At 36.0% G+C, this 27,975-nt stretch overlaps 1 protein-coding gene across 7 annotated transcripts in view; it reads left to right on the top strand.

Moving 5' to 3' along the window:
• PDE10A (phosphodiesterase 10A) overlaps positions 1–27,975 on the top strand; it is a 336,966-nt gene that overhangs the window by 257,710 nt on the left and 51,281 nt on the right. For all 7 annotated transcript variants that reach the window (XM_079297641.1, XM_079297640.1, XM_079297642.1 and 4 more), the window contains 3 exons: positions 15,714–15,742; positions 24,653–24,773; positions 26,641–26,690. In XM_079297641.1, the coding sequence (XP_079153767.1) occupies positions 15,714–15,742; positions 24,653–24,773; positions 26,641–26,690 (200 nt within the window). The remainder of the gene's footprint in view (positions 1–15,713; positions 15,743–24,652; positions 24,774–26,640; positions 26,691–27,975) is intronic.

The following is a 27,975-nucleotide window of genomic DNA, read 5'->3' on the forward strand; positions in this document are numbered from 1 at the left end:
CCAGTCCAGCATCTTCTAGTGGCCATTTTTAGATCTAAACACTGATGAATGGACTACTGGCCCATGTTGGCATTTTTTTACTTCACAAATAGATCTTTATGATTGGAGAATGGATAGGCTCAAATTCTGGAATAAATACAATGACTGTATGTTTCTACCCAGTTTTATTTAAGCACTGCTGAGATTGGCCCTTTTATATAGGGACATGAACAAGATTAATTTAAGCACACTTTGATGAAACTCACCAAAACTAAGTTGTTTTTCTGGATGGTATAGGTGATGTGCATGTTTTCTTTGTAGTGTAACAATGCCAATGTAGTTTCTGTTCACAAATGTGGCTGACTTGTTATCATTTGGAATTCAGCATTTTTTAGCTTATGTAGCTGTCCAGCGACATATAGAGATGCTTCTGGAACACTTCACAAGTGCTGATAGAATCTAGCAATGTTTCTGAGGGCAGCTTAAATTAATTGGGTGGGTTTCTGATTGTTAGCAGTGGAAAAATAATTCTTGTATTATAAAAAATGAAAAGAGAAAAGCTATATACACAGAATCCTCAGGATTAAATGTCGCATTGGAAATTCAGCTTTGTTTCTTTTCCTTTTCCTTATTGTAAATCTAGCTAAAGGGAGAGAATATTTGATTTAAATTTTCTTCATTTTTAATAAATGTTCATAAAATCTTAGATAATACTTGAGTTCTGATATTTGTTTTTCTTTATTTTTATGATGCTTTTTAAAGACTTATATCAAATAATACCTTTTTTTTCTCTGCAAGTTTATTCAGCTCCACAATTAATTACTTGAGGTTTTTGAAGAGCTCTCTTCCTATACAGACTGTTATGAAATTACTGGCATTTTCTGAGTGATTGTCTTTATGTAGATCTTTAGGCATTGAAATCAACACCTGCTTAGCTCAGCATCATCTTATTAGTATTTGTACCTTACTTTCCTTTAGATAAATAGGCAGAATAAAGCCTGGTGTTGCTAGATTTTCATTCTAAAGTCTGCTATTTCTTTTTACATGTTCAAGTGATGGAATGATTTTCCTTGGTCTCAAGGTTCCTTTTGTCTCATGGTATGTCCAAATCCCTCAGATATGATTGGTTGTCTTTCACTTCACTTTCTGAAGGTGGATTTACTTAAAGAATGCAGGAAAAAAAAAACATTTTTTGTACAGTAGGTAGGTGAGATTTGTCTCAGACAGTCAGGAACTTTGTGACTTCATAAAACTTTGGTGAATTCTGACTCCACTTTTACCTCTTAGAAAAAAAATATTTAATAAAAGCTCCTGGCCTGAGTGTTTTCATATCCTTGAGGCTTTATTTGCTTGTCTCAAAAGGTTAATGAAAAGCCTTTCTGGGTAAGTGACAAGCTCAGACATTTTAATAAGGGGAATAAAAGAAGGACAGGCATTTTTTCATTGTTAGCAGGACCACTTTTTGGATACTTGTTTCAGATATCACCTTGGTTTTGAAAATATTTTTAAAACATGTCTAGGATCCATGCCTAGAGGTGGAATCAGTGGAAACTGGTAACTCTTGTGTTTCCTTGAGGAAACAGATTAGGAATCTAGAGAAAGTATTGAACTTGTATTCTGACCTCCCAGTAATCCTGTTATCTCAGTCTGACCATTGCTTTAGAAGTGCCTCCGATTAGTTGGATGAGATTGTATTTAGTTAAATGTCTTTCATTTGATGTATTTTAATATTTGAAAATTTTCCTTTAAGTGGTTGCACAGAGTGCATGTTGAGTTCCAGATACTGGCATCTAAGTGCACAGGAAAAAAAACCTCACAAAGCTCCTGTTAATTTTTTAAAATTTTAATAGAAAGACCTGGGTTAATGCAAAAGCAGAATGTATTTTTTTCACAGAAAAGATATTTGGAACTCCTTATGAGCAGTTGAAATGCTGCAGGAAAATACATGCTGAACAGTGGTGCCTTTCTTTGAACTGATGATACAAAGCTCTTGTTGTTTTGCTCCTAAAACACATCTAAAGGTGAAGTCTCAGTGACTGTCTAAAAAGTTACTGTATGCAAAGAATAGGTAAAAAAAAATTGTCAGTACCTAAGTATTTGCTCCTGCTTTTCATTCTGAACTTGTATCTGAAGAACTCTATGAACTTACTTATAAATCCTCATCTTATTGAGTCCTTGAACAAATTCAGAATCTTACAAATTTTTCATTACTAGTTTCAGCATTTACTAGAAAATTACTGCTCTGAAGATTAGCGTTACAAAGATACTGTTGCATAATACACGAAAAACTGAGCTGCTGTCAGTAGAGAAGCTTAGAAAACAGCTTACTTGCTTATCCCACTCGTGCTTTTTGTAAACATCCTTGGCTACATTCCCAGTAAAGGTAGGAATATGAAGTGGCTTTACCAAGTGATTTCTGTCTTTCCCTTCTGTACTGAAAGCAGAGCCCTTTGGGAAAGCATAGGACAGATGAGAAAAGGACAAAAGGAGGAATATGTGCTTGCAGGCTGCAAAAAAGAGGAGTGGATTGTATAATCTATTGGTGATGGCAGGCTGAGACACCCTTTTCAACTCATTAGCACCCCATAGATGCAAACCAATATGTAGAATTTGTTCTATTTCCTTTCTGGTTTTTGTTCCCATGAAGTTGGATGATGCAGAGCCTGGGTTTCTTTGGGCTTAAACTAAACCTAATTTCTGGGATAAAACATATTGCAATTTAAGTAATAAGTCCTGTTTATATTAATATTAGCTGTCAACTTAAACCAACAATCTTGAGTGGGTTTCTAAAGGAGTGTATGCAGTTATAGACTTGTTTTATGTTTGTGAGAAATCCTTTTATGCATCAAATTAAAGAACACCTGCTAAAATTCATATGGAAAAATAAGTAAGTTTAGCAACCGATAATATTTCAAATGAGAACTTTCATAGTACTAAGGTTTTTTGCTTGTTTTCATAGTTAAAAGGTGGTGGAGAAGAACACAGGATTCCATAATTTAAAAATTCTTTCTGAATATTTATTTTGCTATGTTTTCTGTGGATCAAATTATGTACAATATGATTGTGACTAGCACTGATCAACTAATAGACTAAATTGAAAGACTATTTTCCTTAATTTTTGCACTCTAAGCTACCTCCCAATGTGTTGCCAAAGTGAATATGTCTTTGGGGATGAAAGCCAGTCTGCACCACTGCAGCTGACTGCCAAGCCTTTCCACTGGAAAGCCAACCATTATTTTTTGCACAGTAGGGTGCATCCACACATTTACAGCATTGAGCCATAGCTTTTTGGTTTGTTTTTTTTTTTTTTTTTTTATTGTAATCTTTTGTATTAGATATTCACAGGAATAAATTTTCTCTGGCCACGTATGTCATATTTCTCCGAAGATAAAACTCAAACATAATAGATGTTTTTTTTTTTTTCTAAAGTGTCTTTGAAAAAAACCGTAGTCTCTAGCAATGGATTTTTCTTGGAACCAAACAAATTTTTACCCTGTCATTGGTATTGTAGGCACACCTTATCCAATTTCATTGCTTGCACTCAAACAAAAGTAAATTAGAGAGTAGGTTTGAATTCCACCAGTATATCTGGAATTGCAATGGAAAAAGAGAGTATTAAAGTCAATAATGCAGCGTAAATCAGTTACTGGGATCACAAGCATCTTTTAGAACAAGATTAGAGAATCTGTCATTGTGCTGTCAAAGCAAATTTCTCTCTATGCTTGTTTTCTACTTAAGGTTTAGCTAAATAATTCAAAACTAGGAGGCTGAAGATAATTTTCAATCTTAATTCTCTTGCTCTTTAACTGTTCCTAAAATATTATCATCTAAATAATCAATTATAAATCATTTAGATGCAGAATGGACCAAAAAAAAAAAAGAGTATGCTCAGAGGTATGACTTAGCAGTGTTTGTCTTGATTGTTAAGAAGTATTTCAAGATTTGAAGAAGATAGCGTAAACTCTTACATACACCTTTCTCTACATGCTCTATAAGTACCTAAAACATTAAAGCTTTTTACTCAATTCTGTGCTAAAGGAACTAATAAATAGAAATGAATGTTGATGTGATCATCTTCTTTGAATGGAAGAACCCATTAAATCTAGACATCTCTGCAACTGCTACATCTTACTAAAGAGGATGTGTCCGTGTCTGCAGCCTGAAGAAAGTGATAATTGCATTTTGTTTTATTAAATATTAAGCTATAACATATGAATGAACTTGTCACGTTAAAAAAATAAGTAGCAATCATCTTGGCAGAGAACTTTCAATGTCTCTTTGAAAGTCTTCAGAATCTCAGGCTCCTTTGGTCGGCACCAGCTAGCCTTGAATAGCCCAGTCATCAGCAAACTGAGATGCCAATGAATCCTCTCTTCTCAAGTGGTGTTCACTCAGGCCAGAACCTTCTTGTTCCCAGGAAATAACTCTGTGGTTGATTTAAGCCTGCACTGCCTGCCCTCAGCTTCCATCCCTGGGTGTGTATATCCAGCCTTTCCCATGTCCTGGTGTTTTTGCTTATTTAATTTTAGATTGTATCTATGGCTCTCTGCGACAGCTGTAAACTGCCCCAAGGCAGTGGGGAGAGCACAGAGGTGGCATTTCAGGCTCCAATTGATTCTTGCTGGTGTGGACCTGCACCTTGCCATTCCTTTCTAGATAGTTTCATCACTTCAGGAAGAGACAGTTTCAGATACTCTAATCTGAGGCTGCATCTGTTGGATCTGATTAAGTAATAGACAAACATTGACAAAACGCTGGATATGGTTTTGGTAATAAAATCACAGAATGGTTTGGGTTGGAGGGAACCTTAAAGATCACCTAGTTCCAAGCCCTGTGCTGTGAGCAGAGACACCTTTCCCTAGATCAGGTTGCTCAGACCTCGATGCAGCCTGGCCTTGAATACTTCCAGGGATGGTATACCCTCACCTTTTCTAGGTAGCTTGTTCCAGTGCCTCCTCACCCTCTCAGTGAACAATTTCTTTATAATGTCAAATCTAAACCAACTCTCATTTCAAATCCATTTCTCCGTGTCCTGTCACCATGTGCTCTTGTAAACAGACTCTCCATCTTTCTTGTAGGGCTCCATTCAGGTACTGGAAGGCTGCAGTTACGTAATCCCTAAGTATTTTTTCCTTTTTTCAACTTGGTCCTCCTCTGGACCCAATCCAACAGGTCTATGTTCTCCTGTGGTAATGGGTGTCTCAAAAGAAGAAGCACCATGCAGTTCTTTAAATTCTGGAGGAGTTGTACATGTCCCTCTTTGAGTCATTTTCCATGTAGGTATCAAAGCAAAGACTTTCCAGGAATGACGTGTTAGACTGAATAAGATATGCACAGAGAGGACGGAGTGCTTAAAGGAGTTAAACATTAACACAGATTGTACTAATAAAAGTTGCAGAGATAAGTGGTGTGCATTTGAATAAATCTGCACATATGGGAGCTGGTGTATATTAATTTGGAGTGAAAGCTGAATTTTCAGTTTGTTAGCTGTCTCTTTATATAGTAAATCCATTTTGGCACATTTTGAAGGTAACAGGAATTTGCATCCTGTTCAAGTTAATTAGAATCCTAACAGACACCACTTTACCAAGTCGAGACATTGCTATGGCTGGAAGAAAGACAATAAAAAGTAAGGCAATCAATTACAAATCAGTGATTCCAAAGTGAATTCAGTGTAGGCTAATAATTTTAAATGGTGAAGAGAAGAGCAGCTAAAGCACCTCAGGTATCAAATAAGTCAGTGTGGCACATCATTTTACAGCACTGACCTATGTGCTAGATGCATTTGGCTGGCCTTTTGTTTATTTCTTAAGAAAATCACCTCAGAGAATAAGAGTTACATTTCTGTGTGTATTATTTCTGGATCAATTTAATTCTTATTTATTGTACACCATAGTATAATTTTTATATATGCATTTAAATAAAAGCAAATGTAACAGACTTTTTCCCTTTCAGCTGATTTAGAGACTGTCAAAATTGAAGTCCTTTTTATAGAATTCAGGCTCAAAATGCACGGAGTAACTTGGAAGCTACCCTGGAAAATAAATTACTGTTTTATAGAGCTTTTTCTGCATTTCTTTTGTGCTTTTGCTTCATTTGGCATATTTGTTTTTGTATACTAACTCATAAATGTGATTTTATAACCCTTATTTGTACTTCTATGCTATTTTGAATCCAGCAGCTTTATTTGCAATATTGCTGTCTTTTTTTTTTTTGTATAGTTAGTGTTGTCTAATGAACTTATAAATACTTCATTCTACTAGAATTTTAATAATGCCATCTGTTCACTTGATGGAAAATGGCAAAGCACACTGAAGCAACTACCTTTTTCTTTTTTTTTGACAGCTGTATTTTTAAAGCTTAGGATTTAAGTTTTCCAGCATTCTTTTTTCTTTTACAGTAGCAGTGACCAATATTGGAAACAAAAGAAATTTTTTTTGGTACAAATCTTACCTTGTGACTTAGATGTATGATTTTCTTTAAATGCAGTTTAAGTTTTTTGATCTATAATAAACAGTATTTTTTTATTTGTACTGGATATTATTTTCTACCATGTCAGAAGGTAAAATAGTCCTAGAGAGGTCAGTAAAGTACATCAATGTTGGTAGCATCTGATGTCTTTGTCCAAGCTGCTTGCTCATCCTGGTCTCTTTGTCCCTCTCTCCCTGCATGTCCTCCCTCCTTTTGAAACTCTGTTTTGAAAGTCTTCTCTTTGGCTCTTCTTTCTGCTTTCGGTCTTGATTTATTTAATTATGCTAATGTTTGTCTTTTGAACCACCAGCTTATTATGTAGCTGTTAGGCTGTTGTCTTTGGTGTGCTGTTTGGTGGCTTAATCTCACTCCTGCAATTAGTTGTCAAAACAAGTGGACTGAGGTCTAGAAATGGTCAGGTCCCCAAACAGCTCCTGCGGGAATTAGTGCAGCATGTGAAAATTGGGTGGCCTTGCACGTATGCCTGAGTAGATGTCAGACCCAAATGGGTTAATTAACACAGCTCTGGTGTTTCTGAACTAGATAGCTGTAGCATATAAAGAAGTGTCTAAGGAGGAGTTGTGTCACGGGGTTGTTTTTCCAAATTCTTCACCCGAGTAGTGGTGTGATGCTTGCTTACGTAAGAAACTCGTGTTGGTGTTGACAGGACTCTGTGGCAGGCCTGATGAAGGAAGTTGGGAAGAATGATGCTGACAAATTATGAGATTCCTCAATCATGACTGTTTCAGAACTATTTTGAAGGCATGGTGAGAAGGGACTTAGATTATGAATTACCCTTTTCATACTTGCAGGAATAGATTTCTCGCTTGGTTGCTGGCTCTCAGTGTGTGATCATTAGTAGTTCTGTTAGATTGACAATTTGGGAGATAGACACAGCTCCTTATCCCAGCAGGTGGCAACTTCAGCCGTGCTGAAGAGGTGCATTTGGCTCTGGTTCCCTTTATTCTACCAACAGTAGTGGTACTTCCACTTTCTCTTACTGCTGTCTTAGATATAGTTTATTAGCTTTCCAGCTGATTTCTTTATGCATTTCCTGATTTCTTATTAAGTATTTCAATTAATTTACCATCTGCATTGGATTTTGTTAGTTAAATAAAAAATGCACATGAAATTAATTCTGTCTTGCATGAACGCATCCAATTCTTCATTTACTATAAGCTTGTAAATCTGAATTTGCAGTTTTCCTTTGGATATTTTTTAATTTTTTTTTTTTCCTTTGACATCTCTCAGGTGAGCTATGAGTGGAGAATTACTTCTGAAATTTCCAGTATAATATCTTCTCTGTGAGAGGATATGTCTGAGGCATATTTACCTTGCAACTCATAAGGATGGGATGATTTCTGCCACCAAGTCTTTTTCATGTTCCTAATTGTAGAGCTACTGTGACTTGACTCCCTTTCTTATAGTTTAATGATTCAAGGAGCTAGATTCTTGTGATGAGACTGTCATTAGTGGCTGATAGTACAGCCACCCTCAGTTTCTCAAAGTTTCTGTTCTGAAGGTTGGTATGCAGTAGATTTGTTGGCATAGTGTAGCATGAGGGTGTGCTGGTGGCATACCCAGAAATCATCAGTCCACTGAAGACTGGGTTCTACCTGTCAACTTTTGTGGAACCTCTTGGAGAACCAGTCTGGGTCAAAGGATACTCTGGATGCTGATGTGCCAAGGCATTTAATGACTATCTGCTGATGCATGTGGACTGCTAGGTGCCGTGACTTTGTGATGTGTTCTGGTGCTGAAGTGTCTGATGTTGGCTGTTACAGCATGTCCTCAGGCTTACACAAGACCAGTCAGAGCTATGTAAACAGAGCTTCATTGGGAACATTCCTGTTTTCAGCCAGGGACAACCAGTATTCCTCACATTTTTATCTTGTCTTTAGTAAGCTCACTGTTCAATAGCCTTCCCCAATTATTTCATATAACTTTAACATCATCTTAGGTGTTCACAAGTGGCTGAGTCTCTACAACTTAATGAATGGCCATTCTCACATGAGCAATGGTAAATCAACACATCTGCTCCTCATTGGGGTATTTAACTTCCTTTCATTTCAAGGAATTGGGTGCTGGACTGCTTTGGATTTTTTTAAAATCATAGTGCATGTATCCCTGTCTGGAATCTTTTCTAAATCTGGCCTAGCATTTTTAACACTGCACCTGCTATTAGAGAGAGTTAAAATTTTTCATTTGTTCAAATGTCAGTAGAAGAATTCTAAACTCCACAGCGACTTGGATTTTTTTGTTGTTGTTGAGCAGCCAGAAAGATAATTTTTAAAATTATTTTTTCTTGTATCATTCCTGTGAATTATAATTATCTGTCATTATCAAATCTTTTTAGAATAAAACTGACTAGTTCAGAAACTCATAAGGTGCTGTCATTATCTTTCATGGAGAACTGTCTATAATTTTGTGTTGCATATTCTGTTCCTTTCCACTCACTCAAGTTATAATTGTATATTTTTTTAGCAATCTTCTCATTGCAAGCAAAATGTTTTACTCACAGTGGTGGTACAGATAAGTAGTAAATAGTTCAATCTTCCCTTGGTTTCCATCTGTTCATCATGTTAGTGTAACATGTCATTTTTCAAAGACTCCAAAGTCATGAATTATCTGCACATCGTTATTTTGTAATACTCAACTCAGTCACTGAGAGCTTGATTATGATTACTAACAAATCATCTGAAATATCCTAAAAGCAAAAAGGCTTAATTTGTAAATTTCAGTCTGCCTTCTTCATCTTCAGGTTTTTTCCCTGATTAATTTAAGCATTTTTTCCATTTCTTGGTTTTCAGTTTCCAAAGTGAAGTAAATACATCTCTAATACAAATGTACCTATGTTGTGGTTACAGTATGGTTTCTTCAGAGGGATTGAAATTATTCCCCTGACATAAATATGTTTCACACTGGATCACTGCACCCTCTCACGTGGTAACCTATCATCTGAATCTCTAATGATCCCTTACCCGTGTTGACGTTAGCAAACTTTTCCTCTGGGACATTTTCTTTTGTTTCCTTTGTCAGCTCTTCTAAAGAGAAGAAAAATACTCAGTCTTGATTTTTCTGCTAATTCTGAGGGTTTTACTGCAAAATTCAGGTACATGACAGTTGTTTTCAATGTAGTCAGAAGTGCAGAAAGAAGAAAATCAGGCAGGCTGCAAAGCTTGCTCTACTTTTCATTCTCTATAGTGATAAACACTGCAAGCTGAAAATTTTACATAACTTGAGAGTCCAATAGCTGATACTTTTATTACATGAACGTGGTTTTCCCCTAAAAAACAATATTTTATGCTTCTAAAGCGAAGGAGACAAGAATACACTGATCAAGAAATTGGGATGAGAACAAAATAGAAATAATTAAAAGCAAAAAGTTTACTAAAAATGTTAGTATCCAATTCTCTATTTCCCCAGGGTAAGCGAAAGATTACATTCTTCCTAATGTGTGTAAGATTATTATGTTCTCTTGCTGTCACTGAGCCATATGCAGTATTATTTCCTGTTTCAGAAGCTGACAACCTGCTGAAATTTCTTGGTTTCTCTTTGGGCCAACAAGTCTTGGAAGCCTTTCTCCATGCCAGGGATGGAAACATCATTGCACTGAGCTGTGTGATCCCATCCCTTGCCTCGTTGGGCTCAGAGTGGAGTATGGGCTGTATATAGATGTTGGGAAAGCAGGAGGAAATACCTTTCCTTAAAGTTGTCCAGGCATCTTATGAGCTGGCAAGAGGTTATTCATGGTCTAGGAATAAGCAAGTCGAACTCAAGAGGCCCAGCAGGGTCCAAAAGGTATGCATGTTTTCAAAATATCCAAATGTCTTGCAGTGGACAAGATCCAGTGGGACTTTCTCAGGTTGCTGGAGCTTTGTAGGACCTGCTTTAAGTGTTCTCTTTTAGTCATCTCTTTTAATCCTGAATCATTTATACATTTCAGAAATGCCATGACATTTAATACATAAAAGTATTTCTGCTTTCCAATGCATGCTGTAGCAAGCCATACAATTGATTTTAATGCAATTGCTTAGGGAGTATGTCTCAGTAGTATTTGAGCCAACAACAATGTGATTTTTTTTCCTTCTTGAAAACACTTGCTGAACACAATACAACTTCGATTTTGAAGTTTGAATTTGGTATTTGAAAAACATTCAAGAGTAAAGGGACAGCTGTATTCAACAGTGGGAGGACAGATTAGTAGTCATAATGCTGTTTCTTAGATTCATTGATTGCAGTAAAGTCAAAGGATACTTTATACTTTTCAACCAGGGCTTCTGGAACAGAATGAAAAAAAAAAGGAGGGGAATCAATTTTGATCTAAGAAGAGTAAATCTGAAATTGTGTTATTACTGGATGAGAGACTTCCTTCACCAAACATGCTTGCAAGATATGTAATCAATTTTAAAGAAAGTTGCAGTGCAGCTAGTAGAGTGAAAGACGGGCAGAATTGTGGGTTGGATAAGATAAGTGGTAGATTTGGACATAAAGGTATAGTTGTAAACTGGCAAGTGTGAAGAAGTGATAAACTGTTTTACAAGCTCTTCAGCTCATTGTCTTGTGGCTGCATTCTGGTAATAAACAATGGTGATTGCACCTCGTTGACTGATTAGGCAGATGAGCTAACCAGTTTAACACTCTTGTCATTCAACAGCCCTGTTGAATAGGATATGAAGTCATCAGCTAATTACCATAAAACATAATCATAGACTTTCTTCGTAAAGCATATTTACTGTTGGAAATTATTAAGTTTCTTCCTGATGGTCAGAGTCCAGGTTCCAACACGATTTTTGCTGAGGTATACTAAACTTGAGAGATTTTTATAGAATTTTATGGAGCTTTTAGCAGATCTGAGAATGCCCTGCTTAGATTAGTTTAAATTGTCACATACATTGTACAGTTGAAGATTTTTATGGTCATGGATGTGTAAGTGTGAAGCTGCCATTGGTATGTTTTGTACTACTGAGCAATTTTGGAAACAGAAGAAAACCCTGGATCATCCTCCTGCCTTTCTGTTCTCACAAGGACTGGTGATACTTGCAGAAGATGCGTTTTGAAAGTTTTCTGGCCAGAATAAATCATCCTGTGAAATTGTTCCAACTGCTTCATCAGTTTAGTGGGGCTAAGACCATAGAAAATAATAAGCTTCCAAATGTACCAGATTTAGGTACGTCAAATGCACAGTTTCCTGATTCCTAGTGTATGTAGTGCCCTGTTTGCTTATATGTGAAGGAGTGAATTGAAATTTTAGGACACCTGGCAGACAATATGTTTCTCTGCTTACCATCTGCACTGAAGTCTTGGTTCAGGCCTTGTTTATTGTCTGATGCATGTTACCTAAGAAGAGGGTAAACTGAGCATCCTTTTCCAGGATCTTAAAAATAAAAAAGTAGATCTTATTGATCATGTAAAATAGCTAGAATTCATGTTTTGCCTTGCTACAGGGAAAGAAACACAGTGTGACACCAGTGATCAATCTAATGAATATTCCCTTTCTATGTCTAAATCTGTGTTTAAACAGTTAGTTTTCTGTGAAGTAACACAAGTGCTTCTAAACTGCGAGGTAAATCCAGACTGTTGAAAATCAGGAGAGATGCTCAGGTGCCCTTAATGAGATTGGGCATTAAGAAGCAAGAATGTTTTTGAGTGATGACTTGAAGTTTCTGTTGCATATGTAAGATAGTTACTGCTTTAGGAAACCCACCCTCAGCTGAGGTGTCTTTGAAAGATCTTTCAAATTCAGTGAAGATGTAAGCTGCCAGATTCAAGATGTCTAAAACAAAGATGCAAATTGCAATTAAAATAGACTGACCAATTTCATCTGACCCATGCCATTCTACCACAGAGATAAAGTAAACCTGGTAAACTTTATTTCAGGGTGGTGAGATCAGTCTTTAGCTAATCTACACAAATTGATGTGGAATTTCAGTTCATCTATAGGTGTATGACAGTTTTCAAGGTAAAAAATAAAAAAAAGCATCAAATGTGTCTCTGCTGGTATAATTGCATTACAAACAACTTGTGTCTTGCTATCTGAAGCCTAAAGCAAATTTTCAAAAGAAAAATTATTAGGTCAATCTGACATCTGCTGTGTGGGGAAACATTCCTTAAGAAACTGTGACTGTGGAGCTATCTGGTATCTCATAAACAGAATTAATCCTGAGCATTTGTTTGCTGTCATCAACAGCAATAGTGTACCAGCAGCAGTATTTAACTACACAGAAGAAAGAACAGCATAAGACCAGGGAGAAAGTCAGTACTGTTTTTCCAAGAAGAGCTCCAGTGATTAAACTAACTGGGCATTGGAATCATTGCTTCCATGGCAAATGCCTCAAAATTTAATGTCTGAGATGTTCAAAACTTTCTTTGCATTAAAGTTTTCTTTGTTACTGCTCTAGCTTAGCATCTTGCAATTCTTGAAAACCTATTGGCCTCTGTTTTGTTTTTTTTAAATGCATGCATAGAAATCCAAGTATGAAATCGGATTTTATTTTTTTTAATGTGCAAAACGAAATCTGAGTTTTTCCCATTAAATGAATGGTTACACAATTTAACACCTCTTTGCACACACCCCCCAAAAAAGAGCCCCAAGCCAAACTAAATGTTGCCTCATTTATACTGTGCCAAACTTCTGTGAATTTTTTTTCTGTCTGTTCCCTTTCTTATTTTCTGCTTTTTCCTATCTTGTATGGCTGGGTTTAGTATGGAAGCTTTCCCAGATGGATGCTGTCTTTAATTACTATAACGATTATTATGCGTATCTGTGTGTACTGTGCAGTTGTTAATTAGAATTGTGTAGGTAGTTAAGCTGAAACTGCAGTAGCAGTTGTCTTACAATGGTGTGAAAGCAATAGAATTGTGATGGTAGTCATTTATATTCTATATGTTACAATACATTGATTTTGTTCCAGTAGAGGGTGATCACTGGTATGATTTACCCATATTTGCCAATATATACATCATGACTTGGGTAAGAGGATGCAGGGTTGAAGTTAATTTGGAAGATGAGATTTAAATTTTTTTATTTAAGGTATGGTTCTCCAGGGCACTAAAGGTACCAAGTGAGAGCTAAAATAGGTGGCAAAGGTAATTCTGATAAATGCTGATTTCTTTACATGAGGGAAGCAATTTTGCACATACAGTGGAGGGGGGGGTCTTAGTTATAATTTTGAGAGAAACATCATAAACATCATAAATTGCAAAATATAAATGTTTGAAAATGCTAGCCCAGGACTTAGTAACTGTCAAGAAAACAATTAAAATGTTACGAATTGTTCTTTTCAAATAGAGATGATAAACTCCCTAAATCATCCCTGTGCCATTCTGTAAGTCCTAGCTGTGTTTTTCTGAGCTGCAGTATTGCCTGTAGTTCTGGACTTCTTGCAAGATGAAGTGGGACAGGAGTATGAGAGTTACTGGCAGTGAATCAGACCAGACCTCTCAAACCAGAAAGGTTTAGATGGGGTATGTTCCAGAGAAGGACTTGCTTGAGAGATGTGTAGAATCACTGGCTCTATAAATAAGGTGAATAGAGGGCATCAGATGAAATACACAGTGTGCAGATTGAAGAAAAAAAAAAAATAAGCCAACAAAACAGTTTTTCTCATATTAGGTATTTGAACTGTGGAGCTCATGTCATTTTGAGAATGCTGAAGGCTGATGACTCAAGTTTAATAACCAGCCAAAAAAAAAAAAAAAATCTCACACCCCAAAAAGTGTGAGGAAGAAAACCCCATCCTTTAAACAGAAAAGCATCACCACTGGTTGAGGAAATGTTTGATCCATTGGTTACTGAAAGCTGAGAGTACACTCCAAGCCAAGTGTCATATCATCACTCTGTTTTCGGTTGTTCACATTTCCTGTTGCTCAGTGTCAGAAATCAGGCAGTAGGGGAGATGGATTTTGAGTGTAGCTCTGGCTGTTCTTGTAATGGGTATGTAGAATGTCTGCTTCAGGAAGATAACATCACTGAACGTGGCAGAGCATGTGTTACACACTGCACTGCAAGCAGCAGAACTGCCTTAAATAGCTGAATTAAGTTTGTCTGTGTTCTGCATGTGTAAATTAGTGGCATATCATTTGGCTGGGATTAAGAGGAGACTCATATTTCCTCATAGTGGTGAAATACATTATTTTCCTTGGCATCACTCAATTTTGAGGGGAAGTTTGTATTGCTACAGGGAATTCTTTAATCAGAAATTGTATATTAAATCTATTTGCTAGAAAACCTGTTTTTTTTTCTACGTTTACTGTGTAGAAGTTCATTTCAAATGGCAAGATATGAAGAGCATTTGACAAATATAAACATATGGTATTTTCTGTGAGATTAAATCTATTTCTTGACTTAATTTTAATTTCCAAAATATAGTAATATGATTCCTAGGAGCAAATAAAAGGTTACAATTAGTTGTCTTCATGTTTTCAGAAACAACTAATCAACTGGAGGTTTGTAGAGGTGTGTTTAAGCTACTTTTGGTGTGGTTAAACTGGAAGTTGGAAACTCCTTCTGTGGCAGATGTGTTCTTGCTGTATTGCTGCTTTTTCAGAAATTTCAGCTGCATTTTCAAAAATGCTTCTCAGTGTTTTAGGTTGGACATTGTACCTGTATTTATTTATATGTATTAAACCTACCAAAAATGCATGAGAGTCTGTTTGCATTTGAAAGGACAAAATATTATAGTTTGTATGTGTATATATATATAAAGTATCTTGTAATTTACTTTATTTTGCATGTTATCCCAGATCACATCAGTGATATTCTTCTTTTTTTTTTTTATGGCTACAAAACTTTTTTTTTCCACTTCCAAAGAAGTCAATGGGAGTATCATCTTTGATATTAGAACAGATGACTCAAGACTGCTCACTAGCTTCCTAATGGTATATTGGTGGCATATATTTGGTAGCAAAGGCCTTCAATTCTCAGACTATGCAGAATTAACAGTACCCTTACAGAACTGGAATAAAATGTAGTTTTTACCTGGCCTCTACCAGCTTCATTCTGAAATGTATGAAATCTTGTATTCTTACTAAGTCAGGATAGAATTCCTAAGTTCTTTATCCTAATTTCAATTGATTTTTTGCTTTAGAAGTTTTTAAAACATTGTAAATGCAAGCCAGTCTCAGGATATTTCAATCACTTGGTCAAACCATATTAGGAAAGTTTTGTACCAATGTGCAGAAATAGTTTGAAGTTTATCTTGTTCTTCATTTGGTCTAGAAACTTCCCAGAGTGCCTAATTGTTTGGTTTGTTTCCTTTTAGATGAAACGGCTCCTAAAGAAGTCAGCAGGGTAAGTGCTGCTCCCTATCCCCTCCTAAAAGAAGTGACCCACTGTTCACTTGAAATGATTTTTCCATACACTTTGGTCAAAATTTATCTCTATTCCCTGCTTATCGTGGATCTCCAGGGGAAAAGAAGTGCTGTACAGACTGTCTAGAGAACAGTTAATAAGGAAAATAAATATTAAGAACACTTGATTGGCTGTAAATAAGTTGAAGGGTATTTTGCATTTGGAATTCTCCCAGTGCTATTTTTGTGATCCAGTTTTAAAAAGGTACTTCATGGAAACCAGGAAATTCATTGGACATTGAGCATAACATCAGACCATTTAATCAGTGTAACTGCCTCAATAGATGGCAAGCATAAGAAGGGAAGAAAAATGCCCTATTTAGTAACTCCTTTTTGAGATATGGCATGGTACAGTGAGTTAGATTTTCTAATTTAAAATAATTTGCAGTGGTCTGCATGAAATGTAATGCAAAACCCTAAAAAACCCATATTCAGTAATTGATTTCCAACCCCAGCTTTACATCTGATTGACACTGTGTCCTGCAGAATATCTGTGTGTGACTGAGGACTAATTGCAGGGATCTGTTAGGAATGAATGCCTTTGCTGTGAATGGGAAAAGATCAGTACTGGGCAATCTGTTGTCCCCAGGTGGGTCCAGCAATCCTGAGAGAGCCTCACAACTTTCCCAGGTGGAATCATAGTCCTGTTTTGTTCTCCTTCTTGAATGTCTTGCATAAACTATTTCACATTCCCAGGAGAAGCACAGTAGTGTTAGACGTATATTAAAAATAGGGCAAGTTGAAAGACTGCAAAAACTGGCTGGGTGCTGTTGCACTCAGTAGAAGTCTTTTGGAAAATGCTGGAATGTGGAAGTAGTGGAGAAGTAAGGCTGGTAGTGGAAACCTCAGTTTTGCAACCCTGTGAGCAGAGAGCTGGGATGAGGCAGAACTGAAGTTCACCTCATGCATGTCAACAAAAAAGAGACTAAATGTTGTCTAAAATAAGTTCATTCAAGCAGGTGTTTTCCATATACATGAAGTGCTATGGATTTATAAGGCTGTTGAGAATTTAGGTGAAAATTAGTATGTTTTAATAATTCGTTAGTTTTTGTTCATGCCTTAGTATGCTGCTGTTACAACAGTGAATACCTTTTGATGTAACCTGGAATTATTGTTATTAGTATACCGATATATATTGTTTTGTTCTCAAAGTAACTGAAGATCTGCCTAAAAATCTCAGCAGTTCTAATTATGTATGCAGGATGGTTCTTTTTGTCATTAATTTAGTAGATTAACATTTACTTCTGTAAAACAGATTTGCAGAATATATCTTGATTACCATGTCTGAGCTATTTAAGGCAAAGAAAGCAAGTTCTGAACCCCCAAGTCTGCCTTGACAGTCACTCCCTGTGTCTCTCAGGCTTTTTTCAGCCATCTCAGCCCCTCAAAGTCCTATTTAGTGGCTTAGGATTTCCTAAAGATGGATGGGCTGTCACTTGAAGCCCTGGATTCAGTAGGGTGCAGATGATACTTCAGATGTTCTTAAGTAAACATTTTCTCCCTTGTTTTTTTTAGCCATCAGTCACTGTGCACTTGGTATGTGTACTGTGCTGCACTTTTATGTCGTTTGACTTTTTTTAAAGTAAAGTACTTGAAGGTACTCAGTAATATATACCATGCTACAAATTAACAGGTTGGGTTTTTTTGCTATATTTTTGAATAATGTCATATATAATAATGTAGACCATTGTAATGCATCCTCTTTCTTCAGCAGCAGCAGCTCAGATACCATTTTAATTAAAATATGAGCATAAATTAGAATTTAAATTAGCAAAGTTCTGTACGTGAGTAATGTTTTTAAGACAAAAAGACATGTTCATGCTGACTGAAGAATTATGAGTTTTGAAGTCATTAAGTGTTACATTTTTAATTCTTGAAAACATCTGCAAGAAGCAGCTTGTATCATAAGGAAGGAAAAATTAGGGTTAGTGAAAGGAAATTTATTGCAGAATTAAATCACCGATTGCTTAACAAAACCATGTTAGCTAGAAAACAAGGTAAGAATATACTTTTTTTAAAATTTGATTTTTTTAAAAAAGTCTTTAATTGTTGGAATGAAATGTCAGTGTTTTCAAGGGTTTTAAGCTGCAGCTTTACAATTTGAAAATGTAAGGAATTTTTAAATGGAAATTTTGAAATCCTCTTATATAGGAACTGCATTTTGAATATCATTTTTAACTTCTTAGAAAATGAAAATGAAGCAGCAAGTTTGACTGTTGCCATTTCATGTCACGTTTTTGAAAGAAGGGGAGAGAAGAAAGTATGAGAAAACAGGAAAAAACTTCTACTTAATTGAAATGTTGAGAGTTGTAGAACCGAAAATAAACTTTTCAAAATTTATTTTTATATTTAATTCTTTAATTATCATTCTACTAATGGCAATTTTTTCAATATTTTGGTGAAATTATATTGAAAGATTTTCTCATTTGGCCTCACATAGCATATGATGGGTGGTGGAGGGGAAAGATTTCGTGATTCCTGTAGACTGCTTTTGGCAAAAGAACAGCAATGGTTACAAAATACCTCATGAGCATCTGTGACCAGTGAACCTGTGAACTTTTTTCTGAATAGTAGTTTCCAGTGTTTATGAAATATATGTAACTGGGGACAGAATCTCTTTTTTGCGTGATGTGGTATTGGGAACATCCTTGGAAATGCTGAGTTTCTTTTGCTGCTTACTTATTGTGCAGATGTGAGTTGGCTGATCCCATCCATCCTAGCTACACAAGTGGTTTTCTGGGCAGAGGGATTTCAGAAAGAAAACCAACTATTGAACTACTTGGATAAAGAAAACTTAAGCTGAATACTTTGTTACTTTGCTGTTAAATCTGTAAAAGAAATGAAAATAGGGGAGTGTGAGTTTGAGCACTAAGTGCACGTGTATTCATGCATATCTAGACTAAAGATGTAGTTCTCTGACTACATTAGTGAAAACAGTGTGCTTTGGAGACATGTTATTCTTTTCAGTTGGCAAAAATAAGCCCATTCCTTCATGAACTATAGCCAGGATTCTGTTCTACGTGCTGCTAAGTTTCCCGTGATCGCTGTGTGCTCTTTTGTACCTTAGATTCTGACGTTTAAATGAAAATACTCCATGTTCCTGATAGGATCACGGCAAAATTAGCTGCTCATTTTGCTTAATAACTTTCCATTCCATGTTTACTTGAACAATACTTCCAGCGAAGCTGCCTTTTGGCAAGTACCTTTGCTTTGTAAACTCTGGCAATGCCAACAGCAATTCACTTTGCAGAAGTTTACCATATAAACACCAGAAAATTATTACCTAGCAAGTGACTCGCTCATTTAGAGTACTTTATTCTTGGAAGTAGGAACGATACTTTAATCCTCTCCTTTCCCCTTTTTGGACTTGCAGCTTTTTTGGCAGTTGCCTTGGCACCAGCCAGCACCTAGCACAGTATGTCACTGCCAGTCACAGAATTAACAAGTGTGTTTTCAGTAAATAGTTGTAGTAATTGCATGTATCTTCACTCTGTGGTTGATAATAAAGGTTTGGGCTCTTTATGACGAATCAGCAAAGCAAGCTCATTCCTTGTAGTATCTTCTCATTAAAGATGGGATTTAAATGTTTTCATGCCATCCCAGAACTAAGAACAAATTAATCAAAAAGTTAAGGGAAGTAGAAGAAATATAAAAATATATATGGATATATATTTAGCTTTTAGTGGTGTTGCAAATGACATTGCACCTATTGTCACAAGAATATGCTTGTATAAGCTGGTTTCTTTAAAAAGAAAACCTTGTGAATACTGTGGTAGGTAGCAACAGTGGTAGGAAAATGAAGTTTATTTTTAATTTTGTACATGGTGTCTTGAGTGCTTGCAAGTCAAGTATTAGGAGGGAATGTCATTTTATAAAAAGCTTTTTAAAAAGAGGAGCAGTATTCAGCCTTGTCAAGTTATACTGAAGCTCATTATGCTGTTTTATTATATAACTTGGAGAGGTGATATAATTGAGATATTCATGAAGTTTTATGAGCCTTACAGTTAATAACAGATTGTATGGTTACTTCTATGTAATCATAATGTTCTTTTCCCCTAAGCAAAGCCTTTACTTTTCATGATGTTTTTCCAGTTGTGAAGCTATTTATTTTATTGTTACCATTTGGTAACAGGGAAGGAGCTGATGGGAAGGTCAGAATGGGTGTCAGTGAGTGGGGGCTATAGGGCAAGGAGACTCTTCTAGCAAAGTGGTTCACCACTCTGAGCCTTGGAAATCAGCTACTTGGGCTGAGAAATGTGTGCCTTCCAAACTAGTGATTCCTTTCTGTGCAGAGTAAGAGAGCTGGTTTGCATCATAATAGGGCCTGTGCTGCCAAACGTCATCTTGTATTTTCCCTTCTTTGCTTTTGTCATGAAGGTGTTTGAGGGAAGAAAACATTGATTGCTACCTGCGTATGGTGCTGCAATGCTAAACTTTATTTACTGTGCAAGTTCTAACCCATGTTCTCTCTAGTCAAAACAAGAGGAACAGACGTCAGACAAATGCGTGTAGGAGCAGTTTTCTCTCAGGCTATGTACAGACATTAAAATTAATCACCTCGGCTAAGACTGCTCTTTATAGTTGCTTGCTTTCCAGTGTCCAAGTTTAAAGAAAACTGGTTACTCCAGCCAAACCCAGTTACCTCTCCTGATGTTTTTTTGAGTTTCCTTTCCAAGTCCATTGCTCCTCTGAAAGCCATCTCTGCACTGTAAGTTTGCTTACCACTTTCTTCAGTTTGAGGATTTCACATTCTTTGGCTCAGCATTTCCACTTTGAAACAACCCATATGATTAGCCTTTTGAAGTTTGGGGGGGATGGTTTGTGTTTTTTAGGTTTTTATTTTAAATCAAGTCCAAATTCATATTTTTGTTTCTTCTCATGTGCAGTTTATATGTTTTCAGTCTTATTAGAATGTGGTTTTCTCAAGGTTGTCTATGCCCCAAACTAACAAACACCAGTTTCCATGCAAAGTGGGAACTAGCCATCAGTACAGATAAACAATGCCAAATATTGCAGCCATTGAAAGACAAGGTCTAGAAAAGGTAGCAGTACACATAATCATACATGGCAAACATGCACAGAACCTATCTCACTACATAAACTTCTTTGTTATTATTTTTTATTTTTTTTTCCTCTCCCCCATGGCCATTTCTCTCTTTATGCCTCCTGCTCTTCAAAAGTGCAATAACATCACTATAACTAAAATAAAGTAATTTTTTTCATTTAAATAAATAGTTGACTATTGTGATAGTTACAGGTCTGGCCTTCTTTGTTCCTACACTGGATGTCTGAATTCATTGTGATAGAGTGTAGTGACACATAGAATGAATATTTTAACACTTTTTAACCAAATGTCTCTTACAAGGTTGCCTTTGCCTTCAAGGGATTGGATTTAGTTCACCAACATGTTGCTTTCTGGTTATGCATTCCTTTGTGAGAAAGAAGAAGAAAAAAAAAAAGGAAACCTAGAAGAATATTCTTCAGTTTAAAAAGCTACTTAGTGTGTGGGCAAATAAAGTAATAGTGCCAAAATTCTTAAAGGACGTATAGTATTTCTTTAGGAAATATATAAGTAATTGCGTATTGATTATCTTTCCAGAAGATAAGTTATGGATGCAACTGGAAAAATATATAGAGCAAATCTCTTAAATCAGGATGGAAAGTGTGCATATGGGATTTTTCATGATGCTACCCAACAGAAGGGAAAGTTTATCTAATCCAGAAAAAGGCATCAAATATTTTAGTTTATTTACTTCATTTTGTGAGAACAGTTCTTTTTTTTTTTTTTTTTTTTTTTTAAGAAGTACAGAAGTGTTGCTGTTGGGAAATAATTTTTATAATGCAAGTATCAATGGCATTGAGACCTTAGGTACTTAAGACCTGTCTTTTTATACTTCTGGTCAAGTATGAAAATACCTTGTGTGAAATATTTTACACTGACATCTCAATCAAATGTTAAGCTAATTTAGACTATAGAGACTTCAAACAAATGTTTTTCTTTTTTTTATTTGGAGAGTTCTTTAGTTCATTTTGAAATTCTTTCCCTCATGTCTCCTGTTGCCAAGACCATAGTTTTATAGGAAAGAAAACTTGTGTTGGCTGGAAGTTTATGAGGTGATTTTGGTCGTTTTGGGTTCAGCAGCTGCCTGTGTTCTGCAGTGTGCTAATGGAGAAGAGAGGAGCTGTCAGTTTTAAGATGACCGAAGAACCTTGGGTGAAATGCAGTCCCTAAGGACATTCTTTTGTGTAAAATGTTGAACAGAATTACTTGAATTCATTATCTGCAGGTTTTTTTGCTGCCATTGGCAGTTTAATTTAGGTGGTTTGAAGAAGCTGGTTATCTAAAACATTAACTGATGAACCCAGATAGAGAATGGGTTTTATAGCCATTTCACAGCATGGTGGAGTACACCTTTGTTGATGATTGACCTGGGAGTTAGTTAATAGTGAATCTGGCCAGGCAGTGTTCCTCTGGCCAGTTGTGGCTGCGCAGAGGGTCAGTCCCAGGCGAGCCTGTGACGATGGTGGCACTCGAGCTGCCGTCCCTGCAGTGACATGGGCAATCCTTTGCCCTGCTTACCAGACATTTGCAAGCACGTGTGGCAGAGGTGAGGATAAAGGGCACATAGCTATTGTGTAATTGCTATGCATGCTGAACTGCTGCTTGATTAGAGGGAAAACAGATATTCTGCCATGGCTGTTACGCCAATGGGCTCATTTTGATGATGCGTTCCCTTAACGTATTAGCTTTAACCTTTGAAGATTTGATTTAAATCCTGACTGTGCGTCACAGTATTCATTTCCAAGCTCTGAGAAGGCATTTTTCCACATGATAAAGGCTTTGTGCATGTGTGCTTGATTAGCTGTTGTTGCTTTAGGATATGTGGCTACACATACTTTTGCAGACTGGGGTTAACATGGCTGAATAATGTAGACTTAGACTCTTGTTCACCATTTTCCTGCTTTGCAGCTACTTATGGCTACAGATTGTAAGTGTAAAAGCTCCACTTGCGTGAAGCTATGCTATTGTTTTCTCCCTTTGAACAATAATCATACAGGAGTGAATGTGGGACACAACAGAGGGCAGGCAGTGGAAGCTTGCCAGCTGCCATATGGTGCTAATATTGGTGATGGCATGCTGTATTGTAAACTCAAGACCTGCAGTAGTTTATGCATTTATGCAGTGTGACCTTACATCGCTGTCAAAATGTATAACTATCACATCATTTTACAGAAAGAATTATGAAGTGTCAGGTTTGTTATACATTGAGAATATTTGGACAGCCTAGACTCAAATGCTCAAATGTGTTCATGTGGAGCAGTAGATTAATAGATGAAGAGGAGGTCATTGCAGGAGCCATTTTAAAGTCAAGATTAAAATCTGCTGAATTTAAACAAAATGGGAATTTATATTATCCAGCAAGCACTTTGAATTTGTTTGTGGAGTGCTTTTTTTTTTTTGTTTTTGTTTTTTTTAGATGAAGTATCAAAATGCATCCTTTATATCTATCTATCTACATGCTCTGTATTCATGACACAGGGTGTTATATGCATGAAAAAAAGAAGTGGAATAAAATTCACATCATTAAATATGTTGTGTAAGTTATGTGCTTAATCCATCAGTAAGTGCCACATGTAGAGGTTTACCCACATTTACAGACAGAAGATCTAGAAAAATTTTGAGCAGTTGCATATATGTACAAAAACATTGGAGTGGTAGTGGGCTAGACTGTGATTGTCTGAGCATTTATGGTATTTTCCAGAGTAGTTTATGTAACCCAGATCTATATTAAACTTGGCTCTGAAGTATGAATGAGCAGAAGAGTAAGCCTTAGTCTTTCAAGCAACATTAATTTATCTAAATATCACCAGCTTCATTTTTAGTTTAAGCAATGTAATTTACTGCATCATGGCATTCAGTAAGTAATTGACCATATTACTTTCTTCAGTTACCACATTACCAGTTTTGGGCAGGCTAATGAATCTTTACTTAGTGCCAAGTATTGCTTTCTGTGAAATTATTGTTCGTGATGTTGTCATGCTACACATACACATTTAGAGCTGTTTCTATCAGCCCTTCAGAACTTTGGAAATGGATAAACAAATGCAGCTGGGCCCCTGAAGGGAGGCTGCATCTCCTTTCCTGAGAGATTTTAACCATGTCATGCTGTTCCATCATACCAGCAATCAGCACCCCATGGCTCCCATCTCAATATCATAACTGATTTGTAATCTGCCAACAGATTTGATTTGTGTCTGCCATCATCAGTTGAAACAAATGCCTATGAAGCCACAGTGGCTGGCGTGATTTTGACTTGTGCTTTTTTTTTTTTTTTTTTTTTTTTTTTTCCTTGACTTGGTTGGTGTTAATTTCTTCTGTGTTTGAAAGGCTGAGCTTCCTGAACTACCACCACCTGAAAGCTCTGGTGCTTGGCAGAGTTCTGTCATTTGGCACACAAATCTGAGGTGAAAGATGCTAACTAAGGCAGATGCTTGCTTTCTTTCTTGGTGGACTAGGAGCTTTAAAAGGAAGGAGTTGGAGTCTACTTACTTGATAATTGTCATCTCTCTCATTTTCTTTAGACATTATCCATGACCCTGGTTTAGTTTAGGTGGTTATTAGTTGTCGGTGATGTTCTCAATGTGCTTTGAGCAAATGTCTAATGAACAGAGAGTGAAGTGTTCTGCCTCTTGCTTAGCAGTGACCTTGTTCTTCAGGCAGCTGGATTAGGACAGTTCTGCTTGGCTTAGTATTGAAATCTTAACATATTATTTTTAAAGAATTTATATTTTTAAAGCCTGCAAAATGCATCTCAGTTATTCTAAAACGTTCTCACCTTTGTTTCCCCAGTACCAGGATACGAATATGCAAGGTGTAGTGTACGAATTGAACAGCTACATAGAGCAGCGCCTGGATACAGGAGGAGACAACCAACTGCTTCTGTATGAGCTGAGCAGCATCATTAAAATAGGTAAGAAGGAGAATCAGATAGTTGAGCTGTTACTCAGCATCAGTGCACAGCACATTTTTTATGAGGTTTAATTAATAAAGACAGATATTGAGAGATAGCAGTGTTCCCATTGGATGTTCTCTCAGTGTGAACTTGCTTCACCTTCCGTCCCTCAGTGAATCCCTAGCTGCACTTAAGGGAATTTCATCTTTGGAGGGAGTCGCATATCCAATTTCAATATTCGAGTCTCATGTTAAATGAATCAAAGGATCAACTATTCTGATTATGAAGGTGTTGCAATTTCAATAGTGAAAGTAAAAAAAACCTATTAGTAATATCACTGCACACTTAAATGCCTTTTGAAACAATTGAAATGTCACTGGAAGGAAGCATATCTTTTGTGTGATAGCAAATTAAACTCAGTTTTTAAACTAATTTTTTCTATCTCATGTAAGTACCTTTTGTGGTGAGAAAATACTACATATGATCAAAAGTTAAAAATTAAAAACAAACAAAACACTCAATAACAAAATAAGTGTAATTTGGCTTTTTTTTTTCAGCCAGAGTGGATGCACTTAGGCTTCAATGGGAAATGTCACAGCTGATTTGTCAGCTCTTGAGAAAGGTTTTACTGTCCCAGCTACTTCATCATTTTGTGATGATGAGAAATAGTTCTAGTTTATAGATATGATGATTTAAAATATCCTTTTCTCTGCTGATTTTGCTTAAGCTGTTATTTGGATATTGATGTCCAACTCGCAGCAAATCAAATTTGTTAATGTGCAGCAAGTGAGACTTGACAGTAGACTGCTTATGTTTTACAATAATGGGTTTTTTTCTTTTATAAAGCAGACAGATGGATTTTTTGTATATTATTTCCTTTACAGTACTCATTTGCCTTGTAGGTCAATATGCTTAGGTACTGCAGCTGAGTGATTTAAAATCTGAATGCAGATTGCTGTGCCCTTGACTCTTATCAGTGCTGTGCAGTTGACAACAAGCAAGTAACTACACAGTAGAAATATTTTCCTTTTGTCAAAAAAAAAATTAACACAGCCATTTGATTTCATTGCAGAGAAGTAAAAAAAAAAATCCCCTGAAATATACTAAAGGGTTCTTGAGTTCATTCATAAAACAATAGGTACCAGATATGTCTTTTTACTGGCTAGAATGTTTATTAATTTTCGGAAAGACATGTGATCCAAGCCTGTTATGTAAAGCAGGGTGAAAAACATTTTCTTCTATATACTGTTCTGATTTTGAGGGTAAGTTATGGTGGTTGGTTGACTCTCAATTTTTGAGAGTGTAAGTAACTTGCCTACCCTGTTTCATACCACTATCTGAATCTGGCAGAAATCTAAACAAGTATAAACTTTCTGGTGAGTGGGCTAGGTGCAGAAAATAGAAACAGTTTGTTTGGAAACACATTTTTATAGCAGTGTTTGTTACTCCTCATTTTTCCCATGATTTTCCCTCTTAAGGAAAGGACAATTATAGCTTAACATTTACAATTGGCATTTATTTTGCTCATAAAAATTGTGATGGTATCTGATGGATTATATTGTAAATACACTTTTTTATGTTACTTCTATTGTATTAATTAATTTGCATTTACAGACATTGTGCCTTGGAGTATAGGTGTATAAAGAAGTTGTTTCTAATTATCTTTTATAATGCAGTAAATTCCAATGAAGAAAGTAAGAGCTCTGTGGTACCTCTAACTTTGTAGACCCTTGGACGTTTTAGGGGACACAGCAAAAGACCTTAGCCTTTGGAATAGCAGATATTTGTTTTAAATGGAACTGAATCCATGATTTCACCTCAGATGCTGTATAAGTTTGATTTTTCCCTGTGAGTACAATTATTTCTTTTATTATTGCTTTGGCAGCTACAAAAGCTGATGGATTTGCACTGTATTTCCTGGGAGAATGCAATAATGTAAGTATACTGGATTAAATTGCTGCTATTCTGTACATTCACAACTATGATTTTTAATATAATAATGAGGACAATGAAAAAATATTCTCTGCATTTAGATACTTTGTCTTTTTTTTTATTTTTTATTTTTGATTTTTAAGATTTGGCAGTAATGTTATTGTTTCTCTGACTCTGGAAGGTTAAACTTGTGATTTAGCATATTATTAATTGTCTTTAAGAAGCAGAAAACAACTTGGATTTACTGTCTACATAGCTTTTTCTTTGCATCTAGTTAGCTCCCTGATATTTTTTTTTTTAATTAATGTTAATTGTCAGCTGCAACTTGATAGTGAGATGACGTAAATTTCAGATGTAGATTCTAGTTGGCATAAAATAAATTATACACTTAAAATTTATAAATTCAATTAGTTTCTGATGTAATAATTCGAAGAGCAGTGAGTCCAACATTTGTTGTTTTGTTTTTTGATTGTTAGAATACCTTACATCTTTTTCTGTCCAGTTAATTTCAATTAGAATGATACTAGAATTTGTAGTTATTTCAAATGGCTATCAAGAAGGAAATGTAGTTTAGTACTTCAGTCAGTTCCCTCAAATTAAAAATCACAATTTGTCAGAAATTTTATGTCTCTCATTGGTGCAAAAAACAAGAAGTGACTAGAGAAGGAAATATTTTTTCTCTTTTTTTTGCTGTTTTACACATCCAGTTTTAATAGTTTGTTCTTGAATAGTCAACTAGCCAATTTCCTTTGCTCTTTGTGCAACATTTGAATTCAGAAAAAATGGTAAAAATTGCATTTTTTAAATAGTGGAAACAGAATTGAAGATGTACAAGCTTGTAAGTAACTTGATGTGGATGAAGGTCCATACAGAAATTTCCTATAAGAAATGGAAACGAGGTTTTGCATTTTTTGTTATATGATAGTTTCATAGAATAAAGAAAACTCACTTCTTTTTTTCAATGACTTTGGTTAAGCAAATAAATAGCATATATTTTTAAATAACTCTTCCACCGAGAAGCATAATTTAAGAAACATGTTCATCCTTTATGAATGCAATCTGTGGTTGTCGTTAGTAGGTGACAGCATTCATTGTCATGGGGAAAGCTCCCTGCTGCTGCCAGGGGCAGGAACCTGCAAGAAGTTCAGCCTCCATCCCAAATGCAGAGCTCTGGCCAGCTTTGGTGGCAGTGACTGCCTGCCAGCTGAGCATGCTCATCTCTAAATGCTTTGTGAAAGATTACAGGAAAATTAACTTTATGGCTTGAGACAAAGAGAATTCTTACTGT

The sequence above is a fragment of the Erithacus rubecula genome, assembly GCF_903797595.1.
Source record: "Erithacus rubecula genome assembly, chromosome: 2".
Lineage (NCBI taxonomy): Eukaryota > Metazoa > Chordata > Aves > Passeriformes > Muscicapidae > Erithacus > Erithacus rubecula.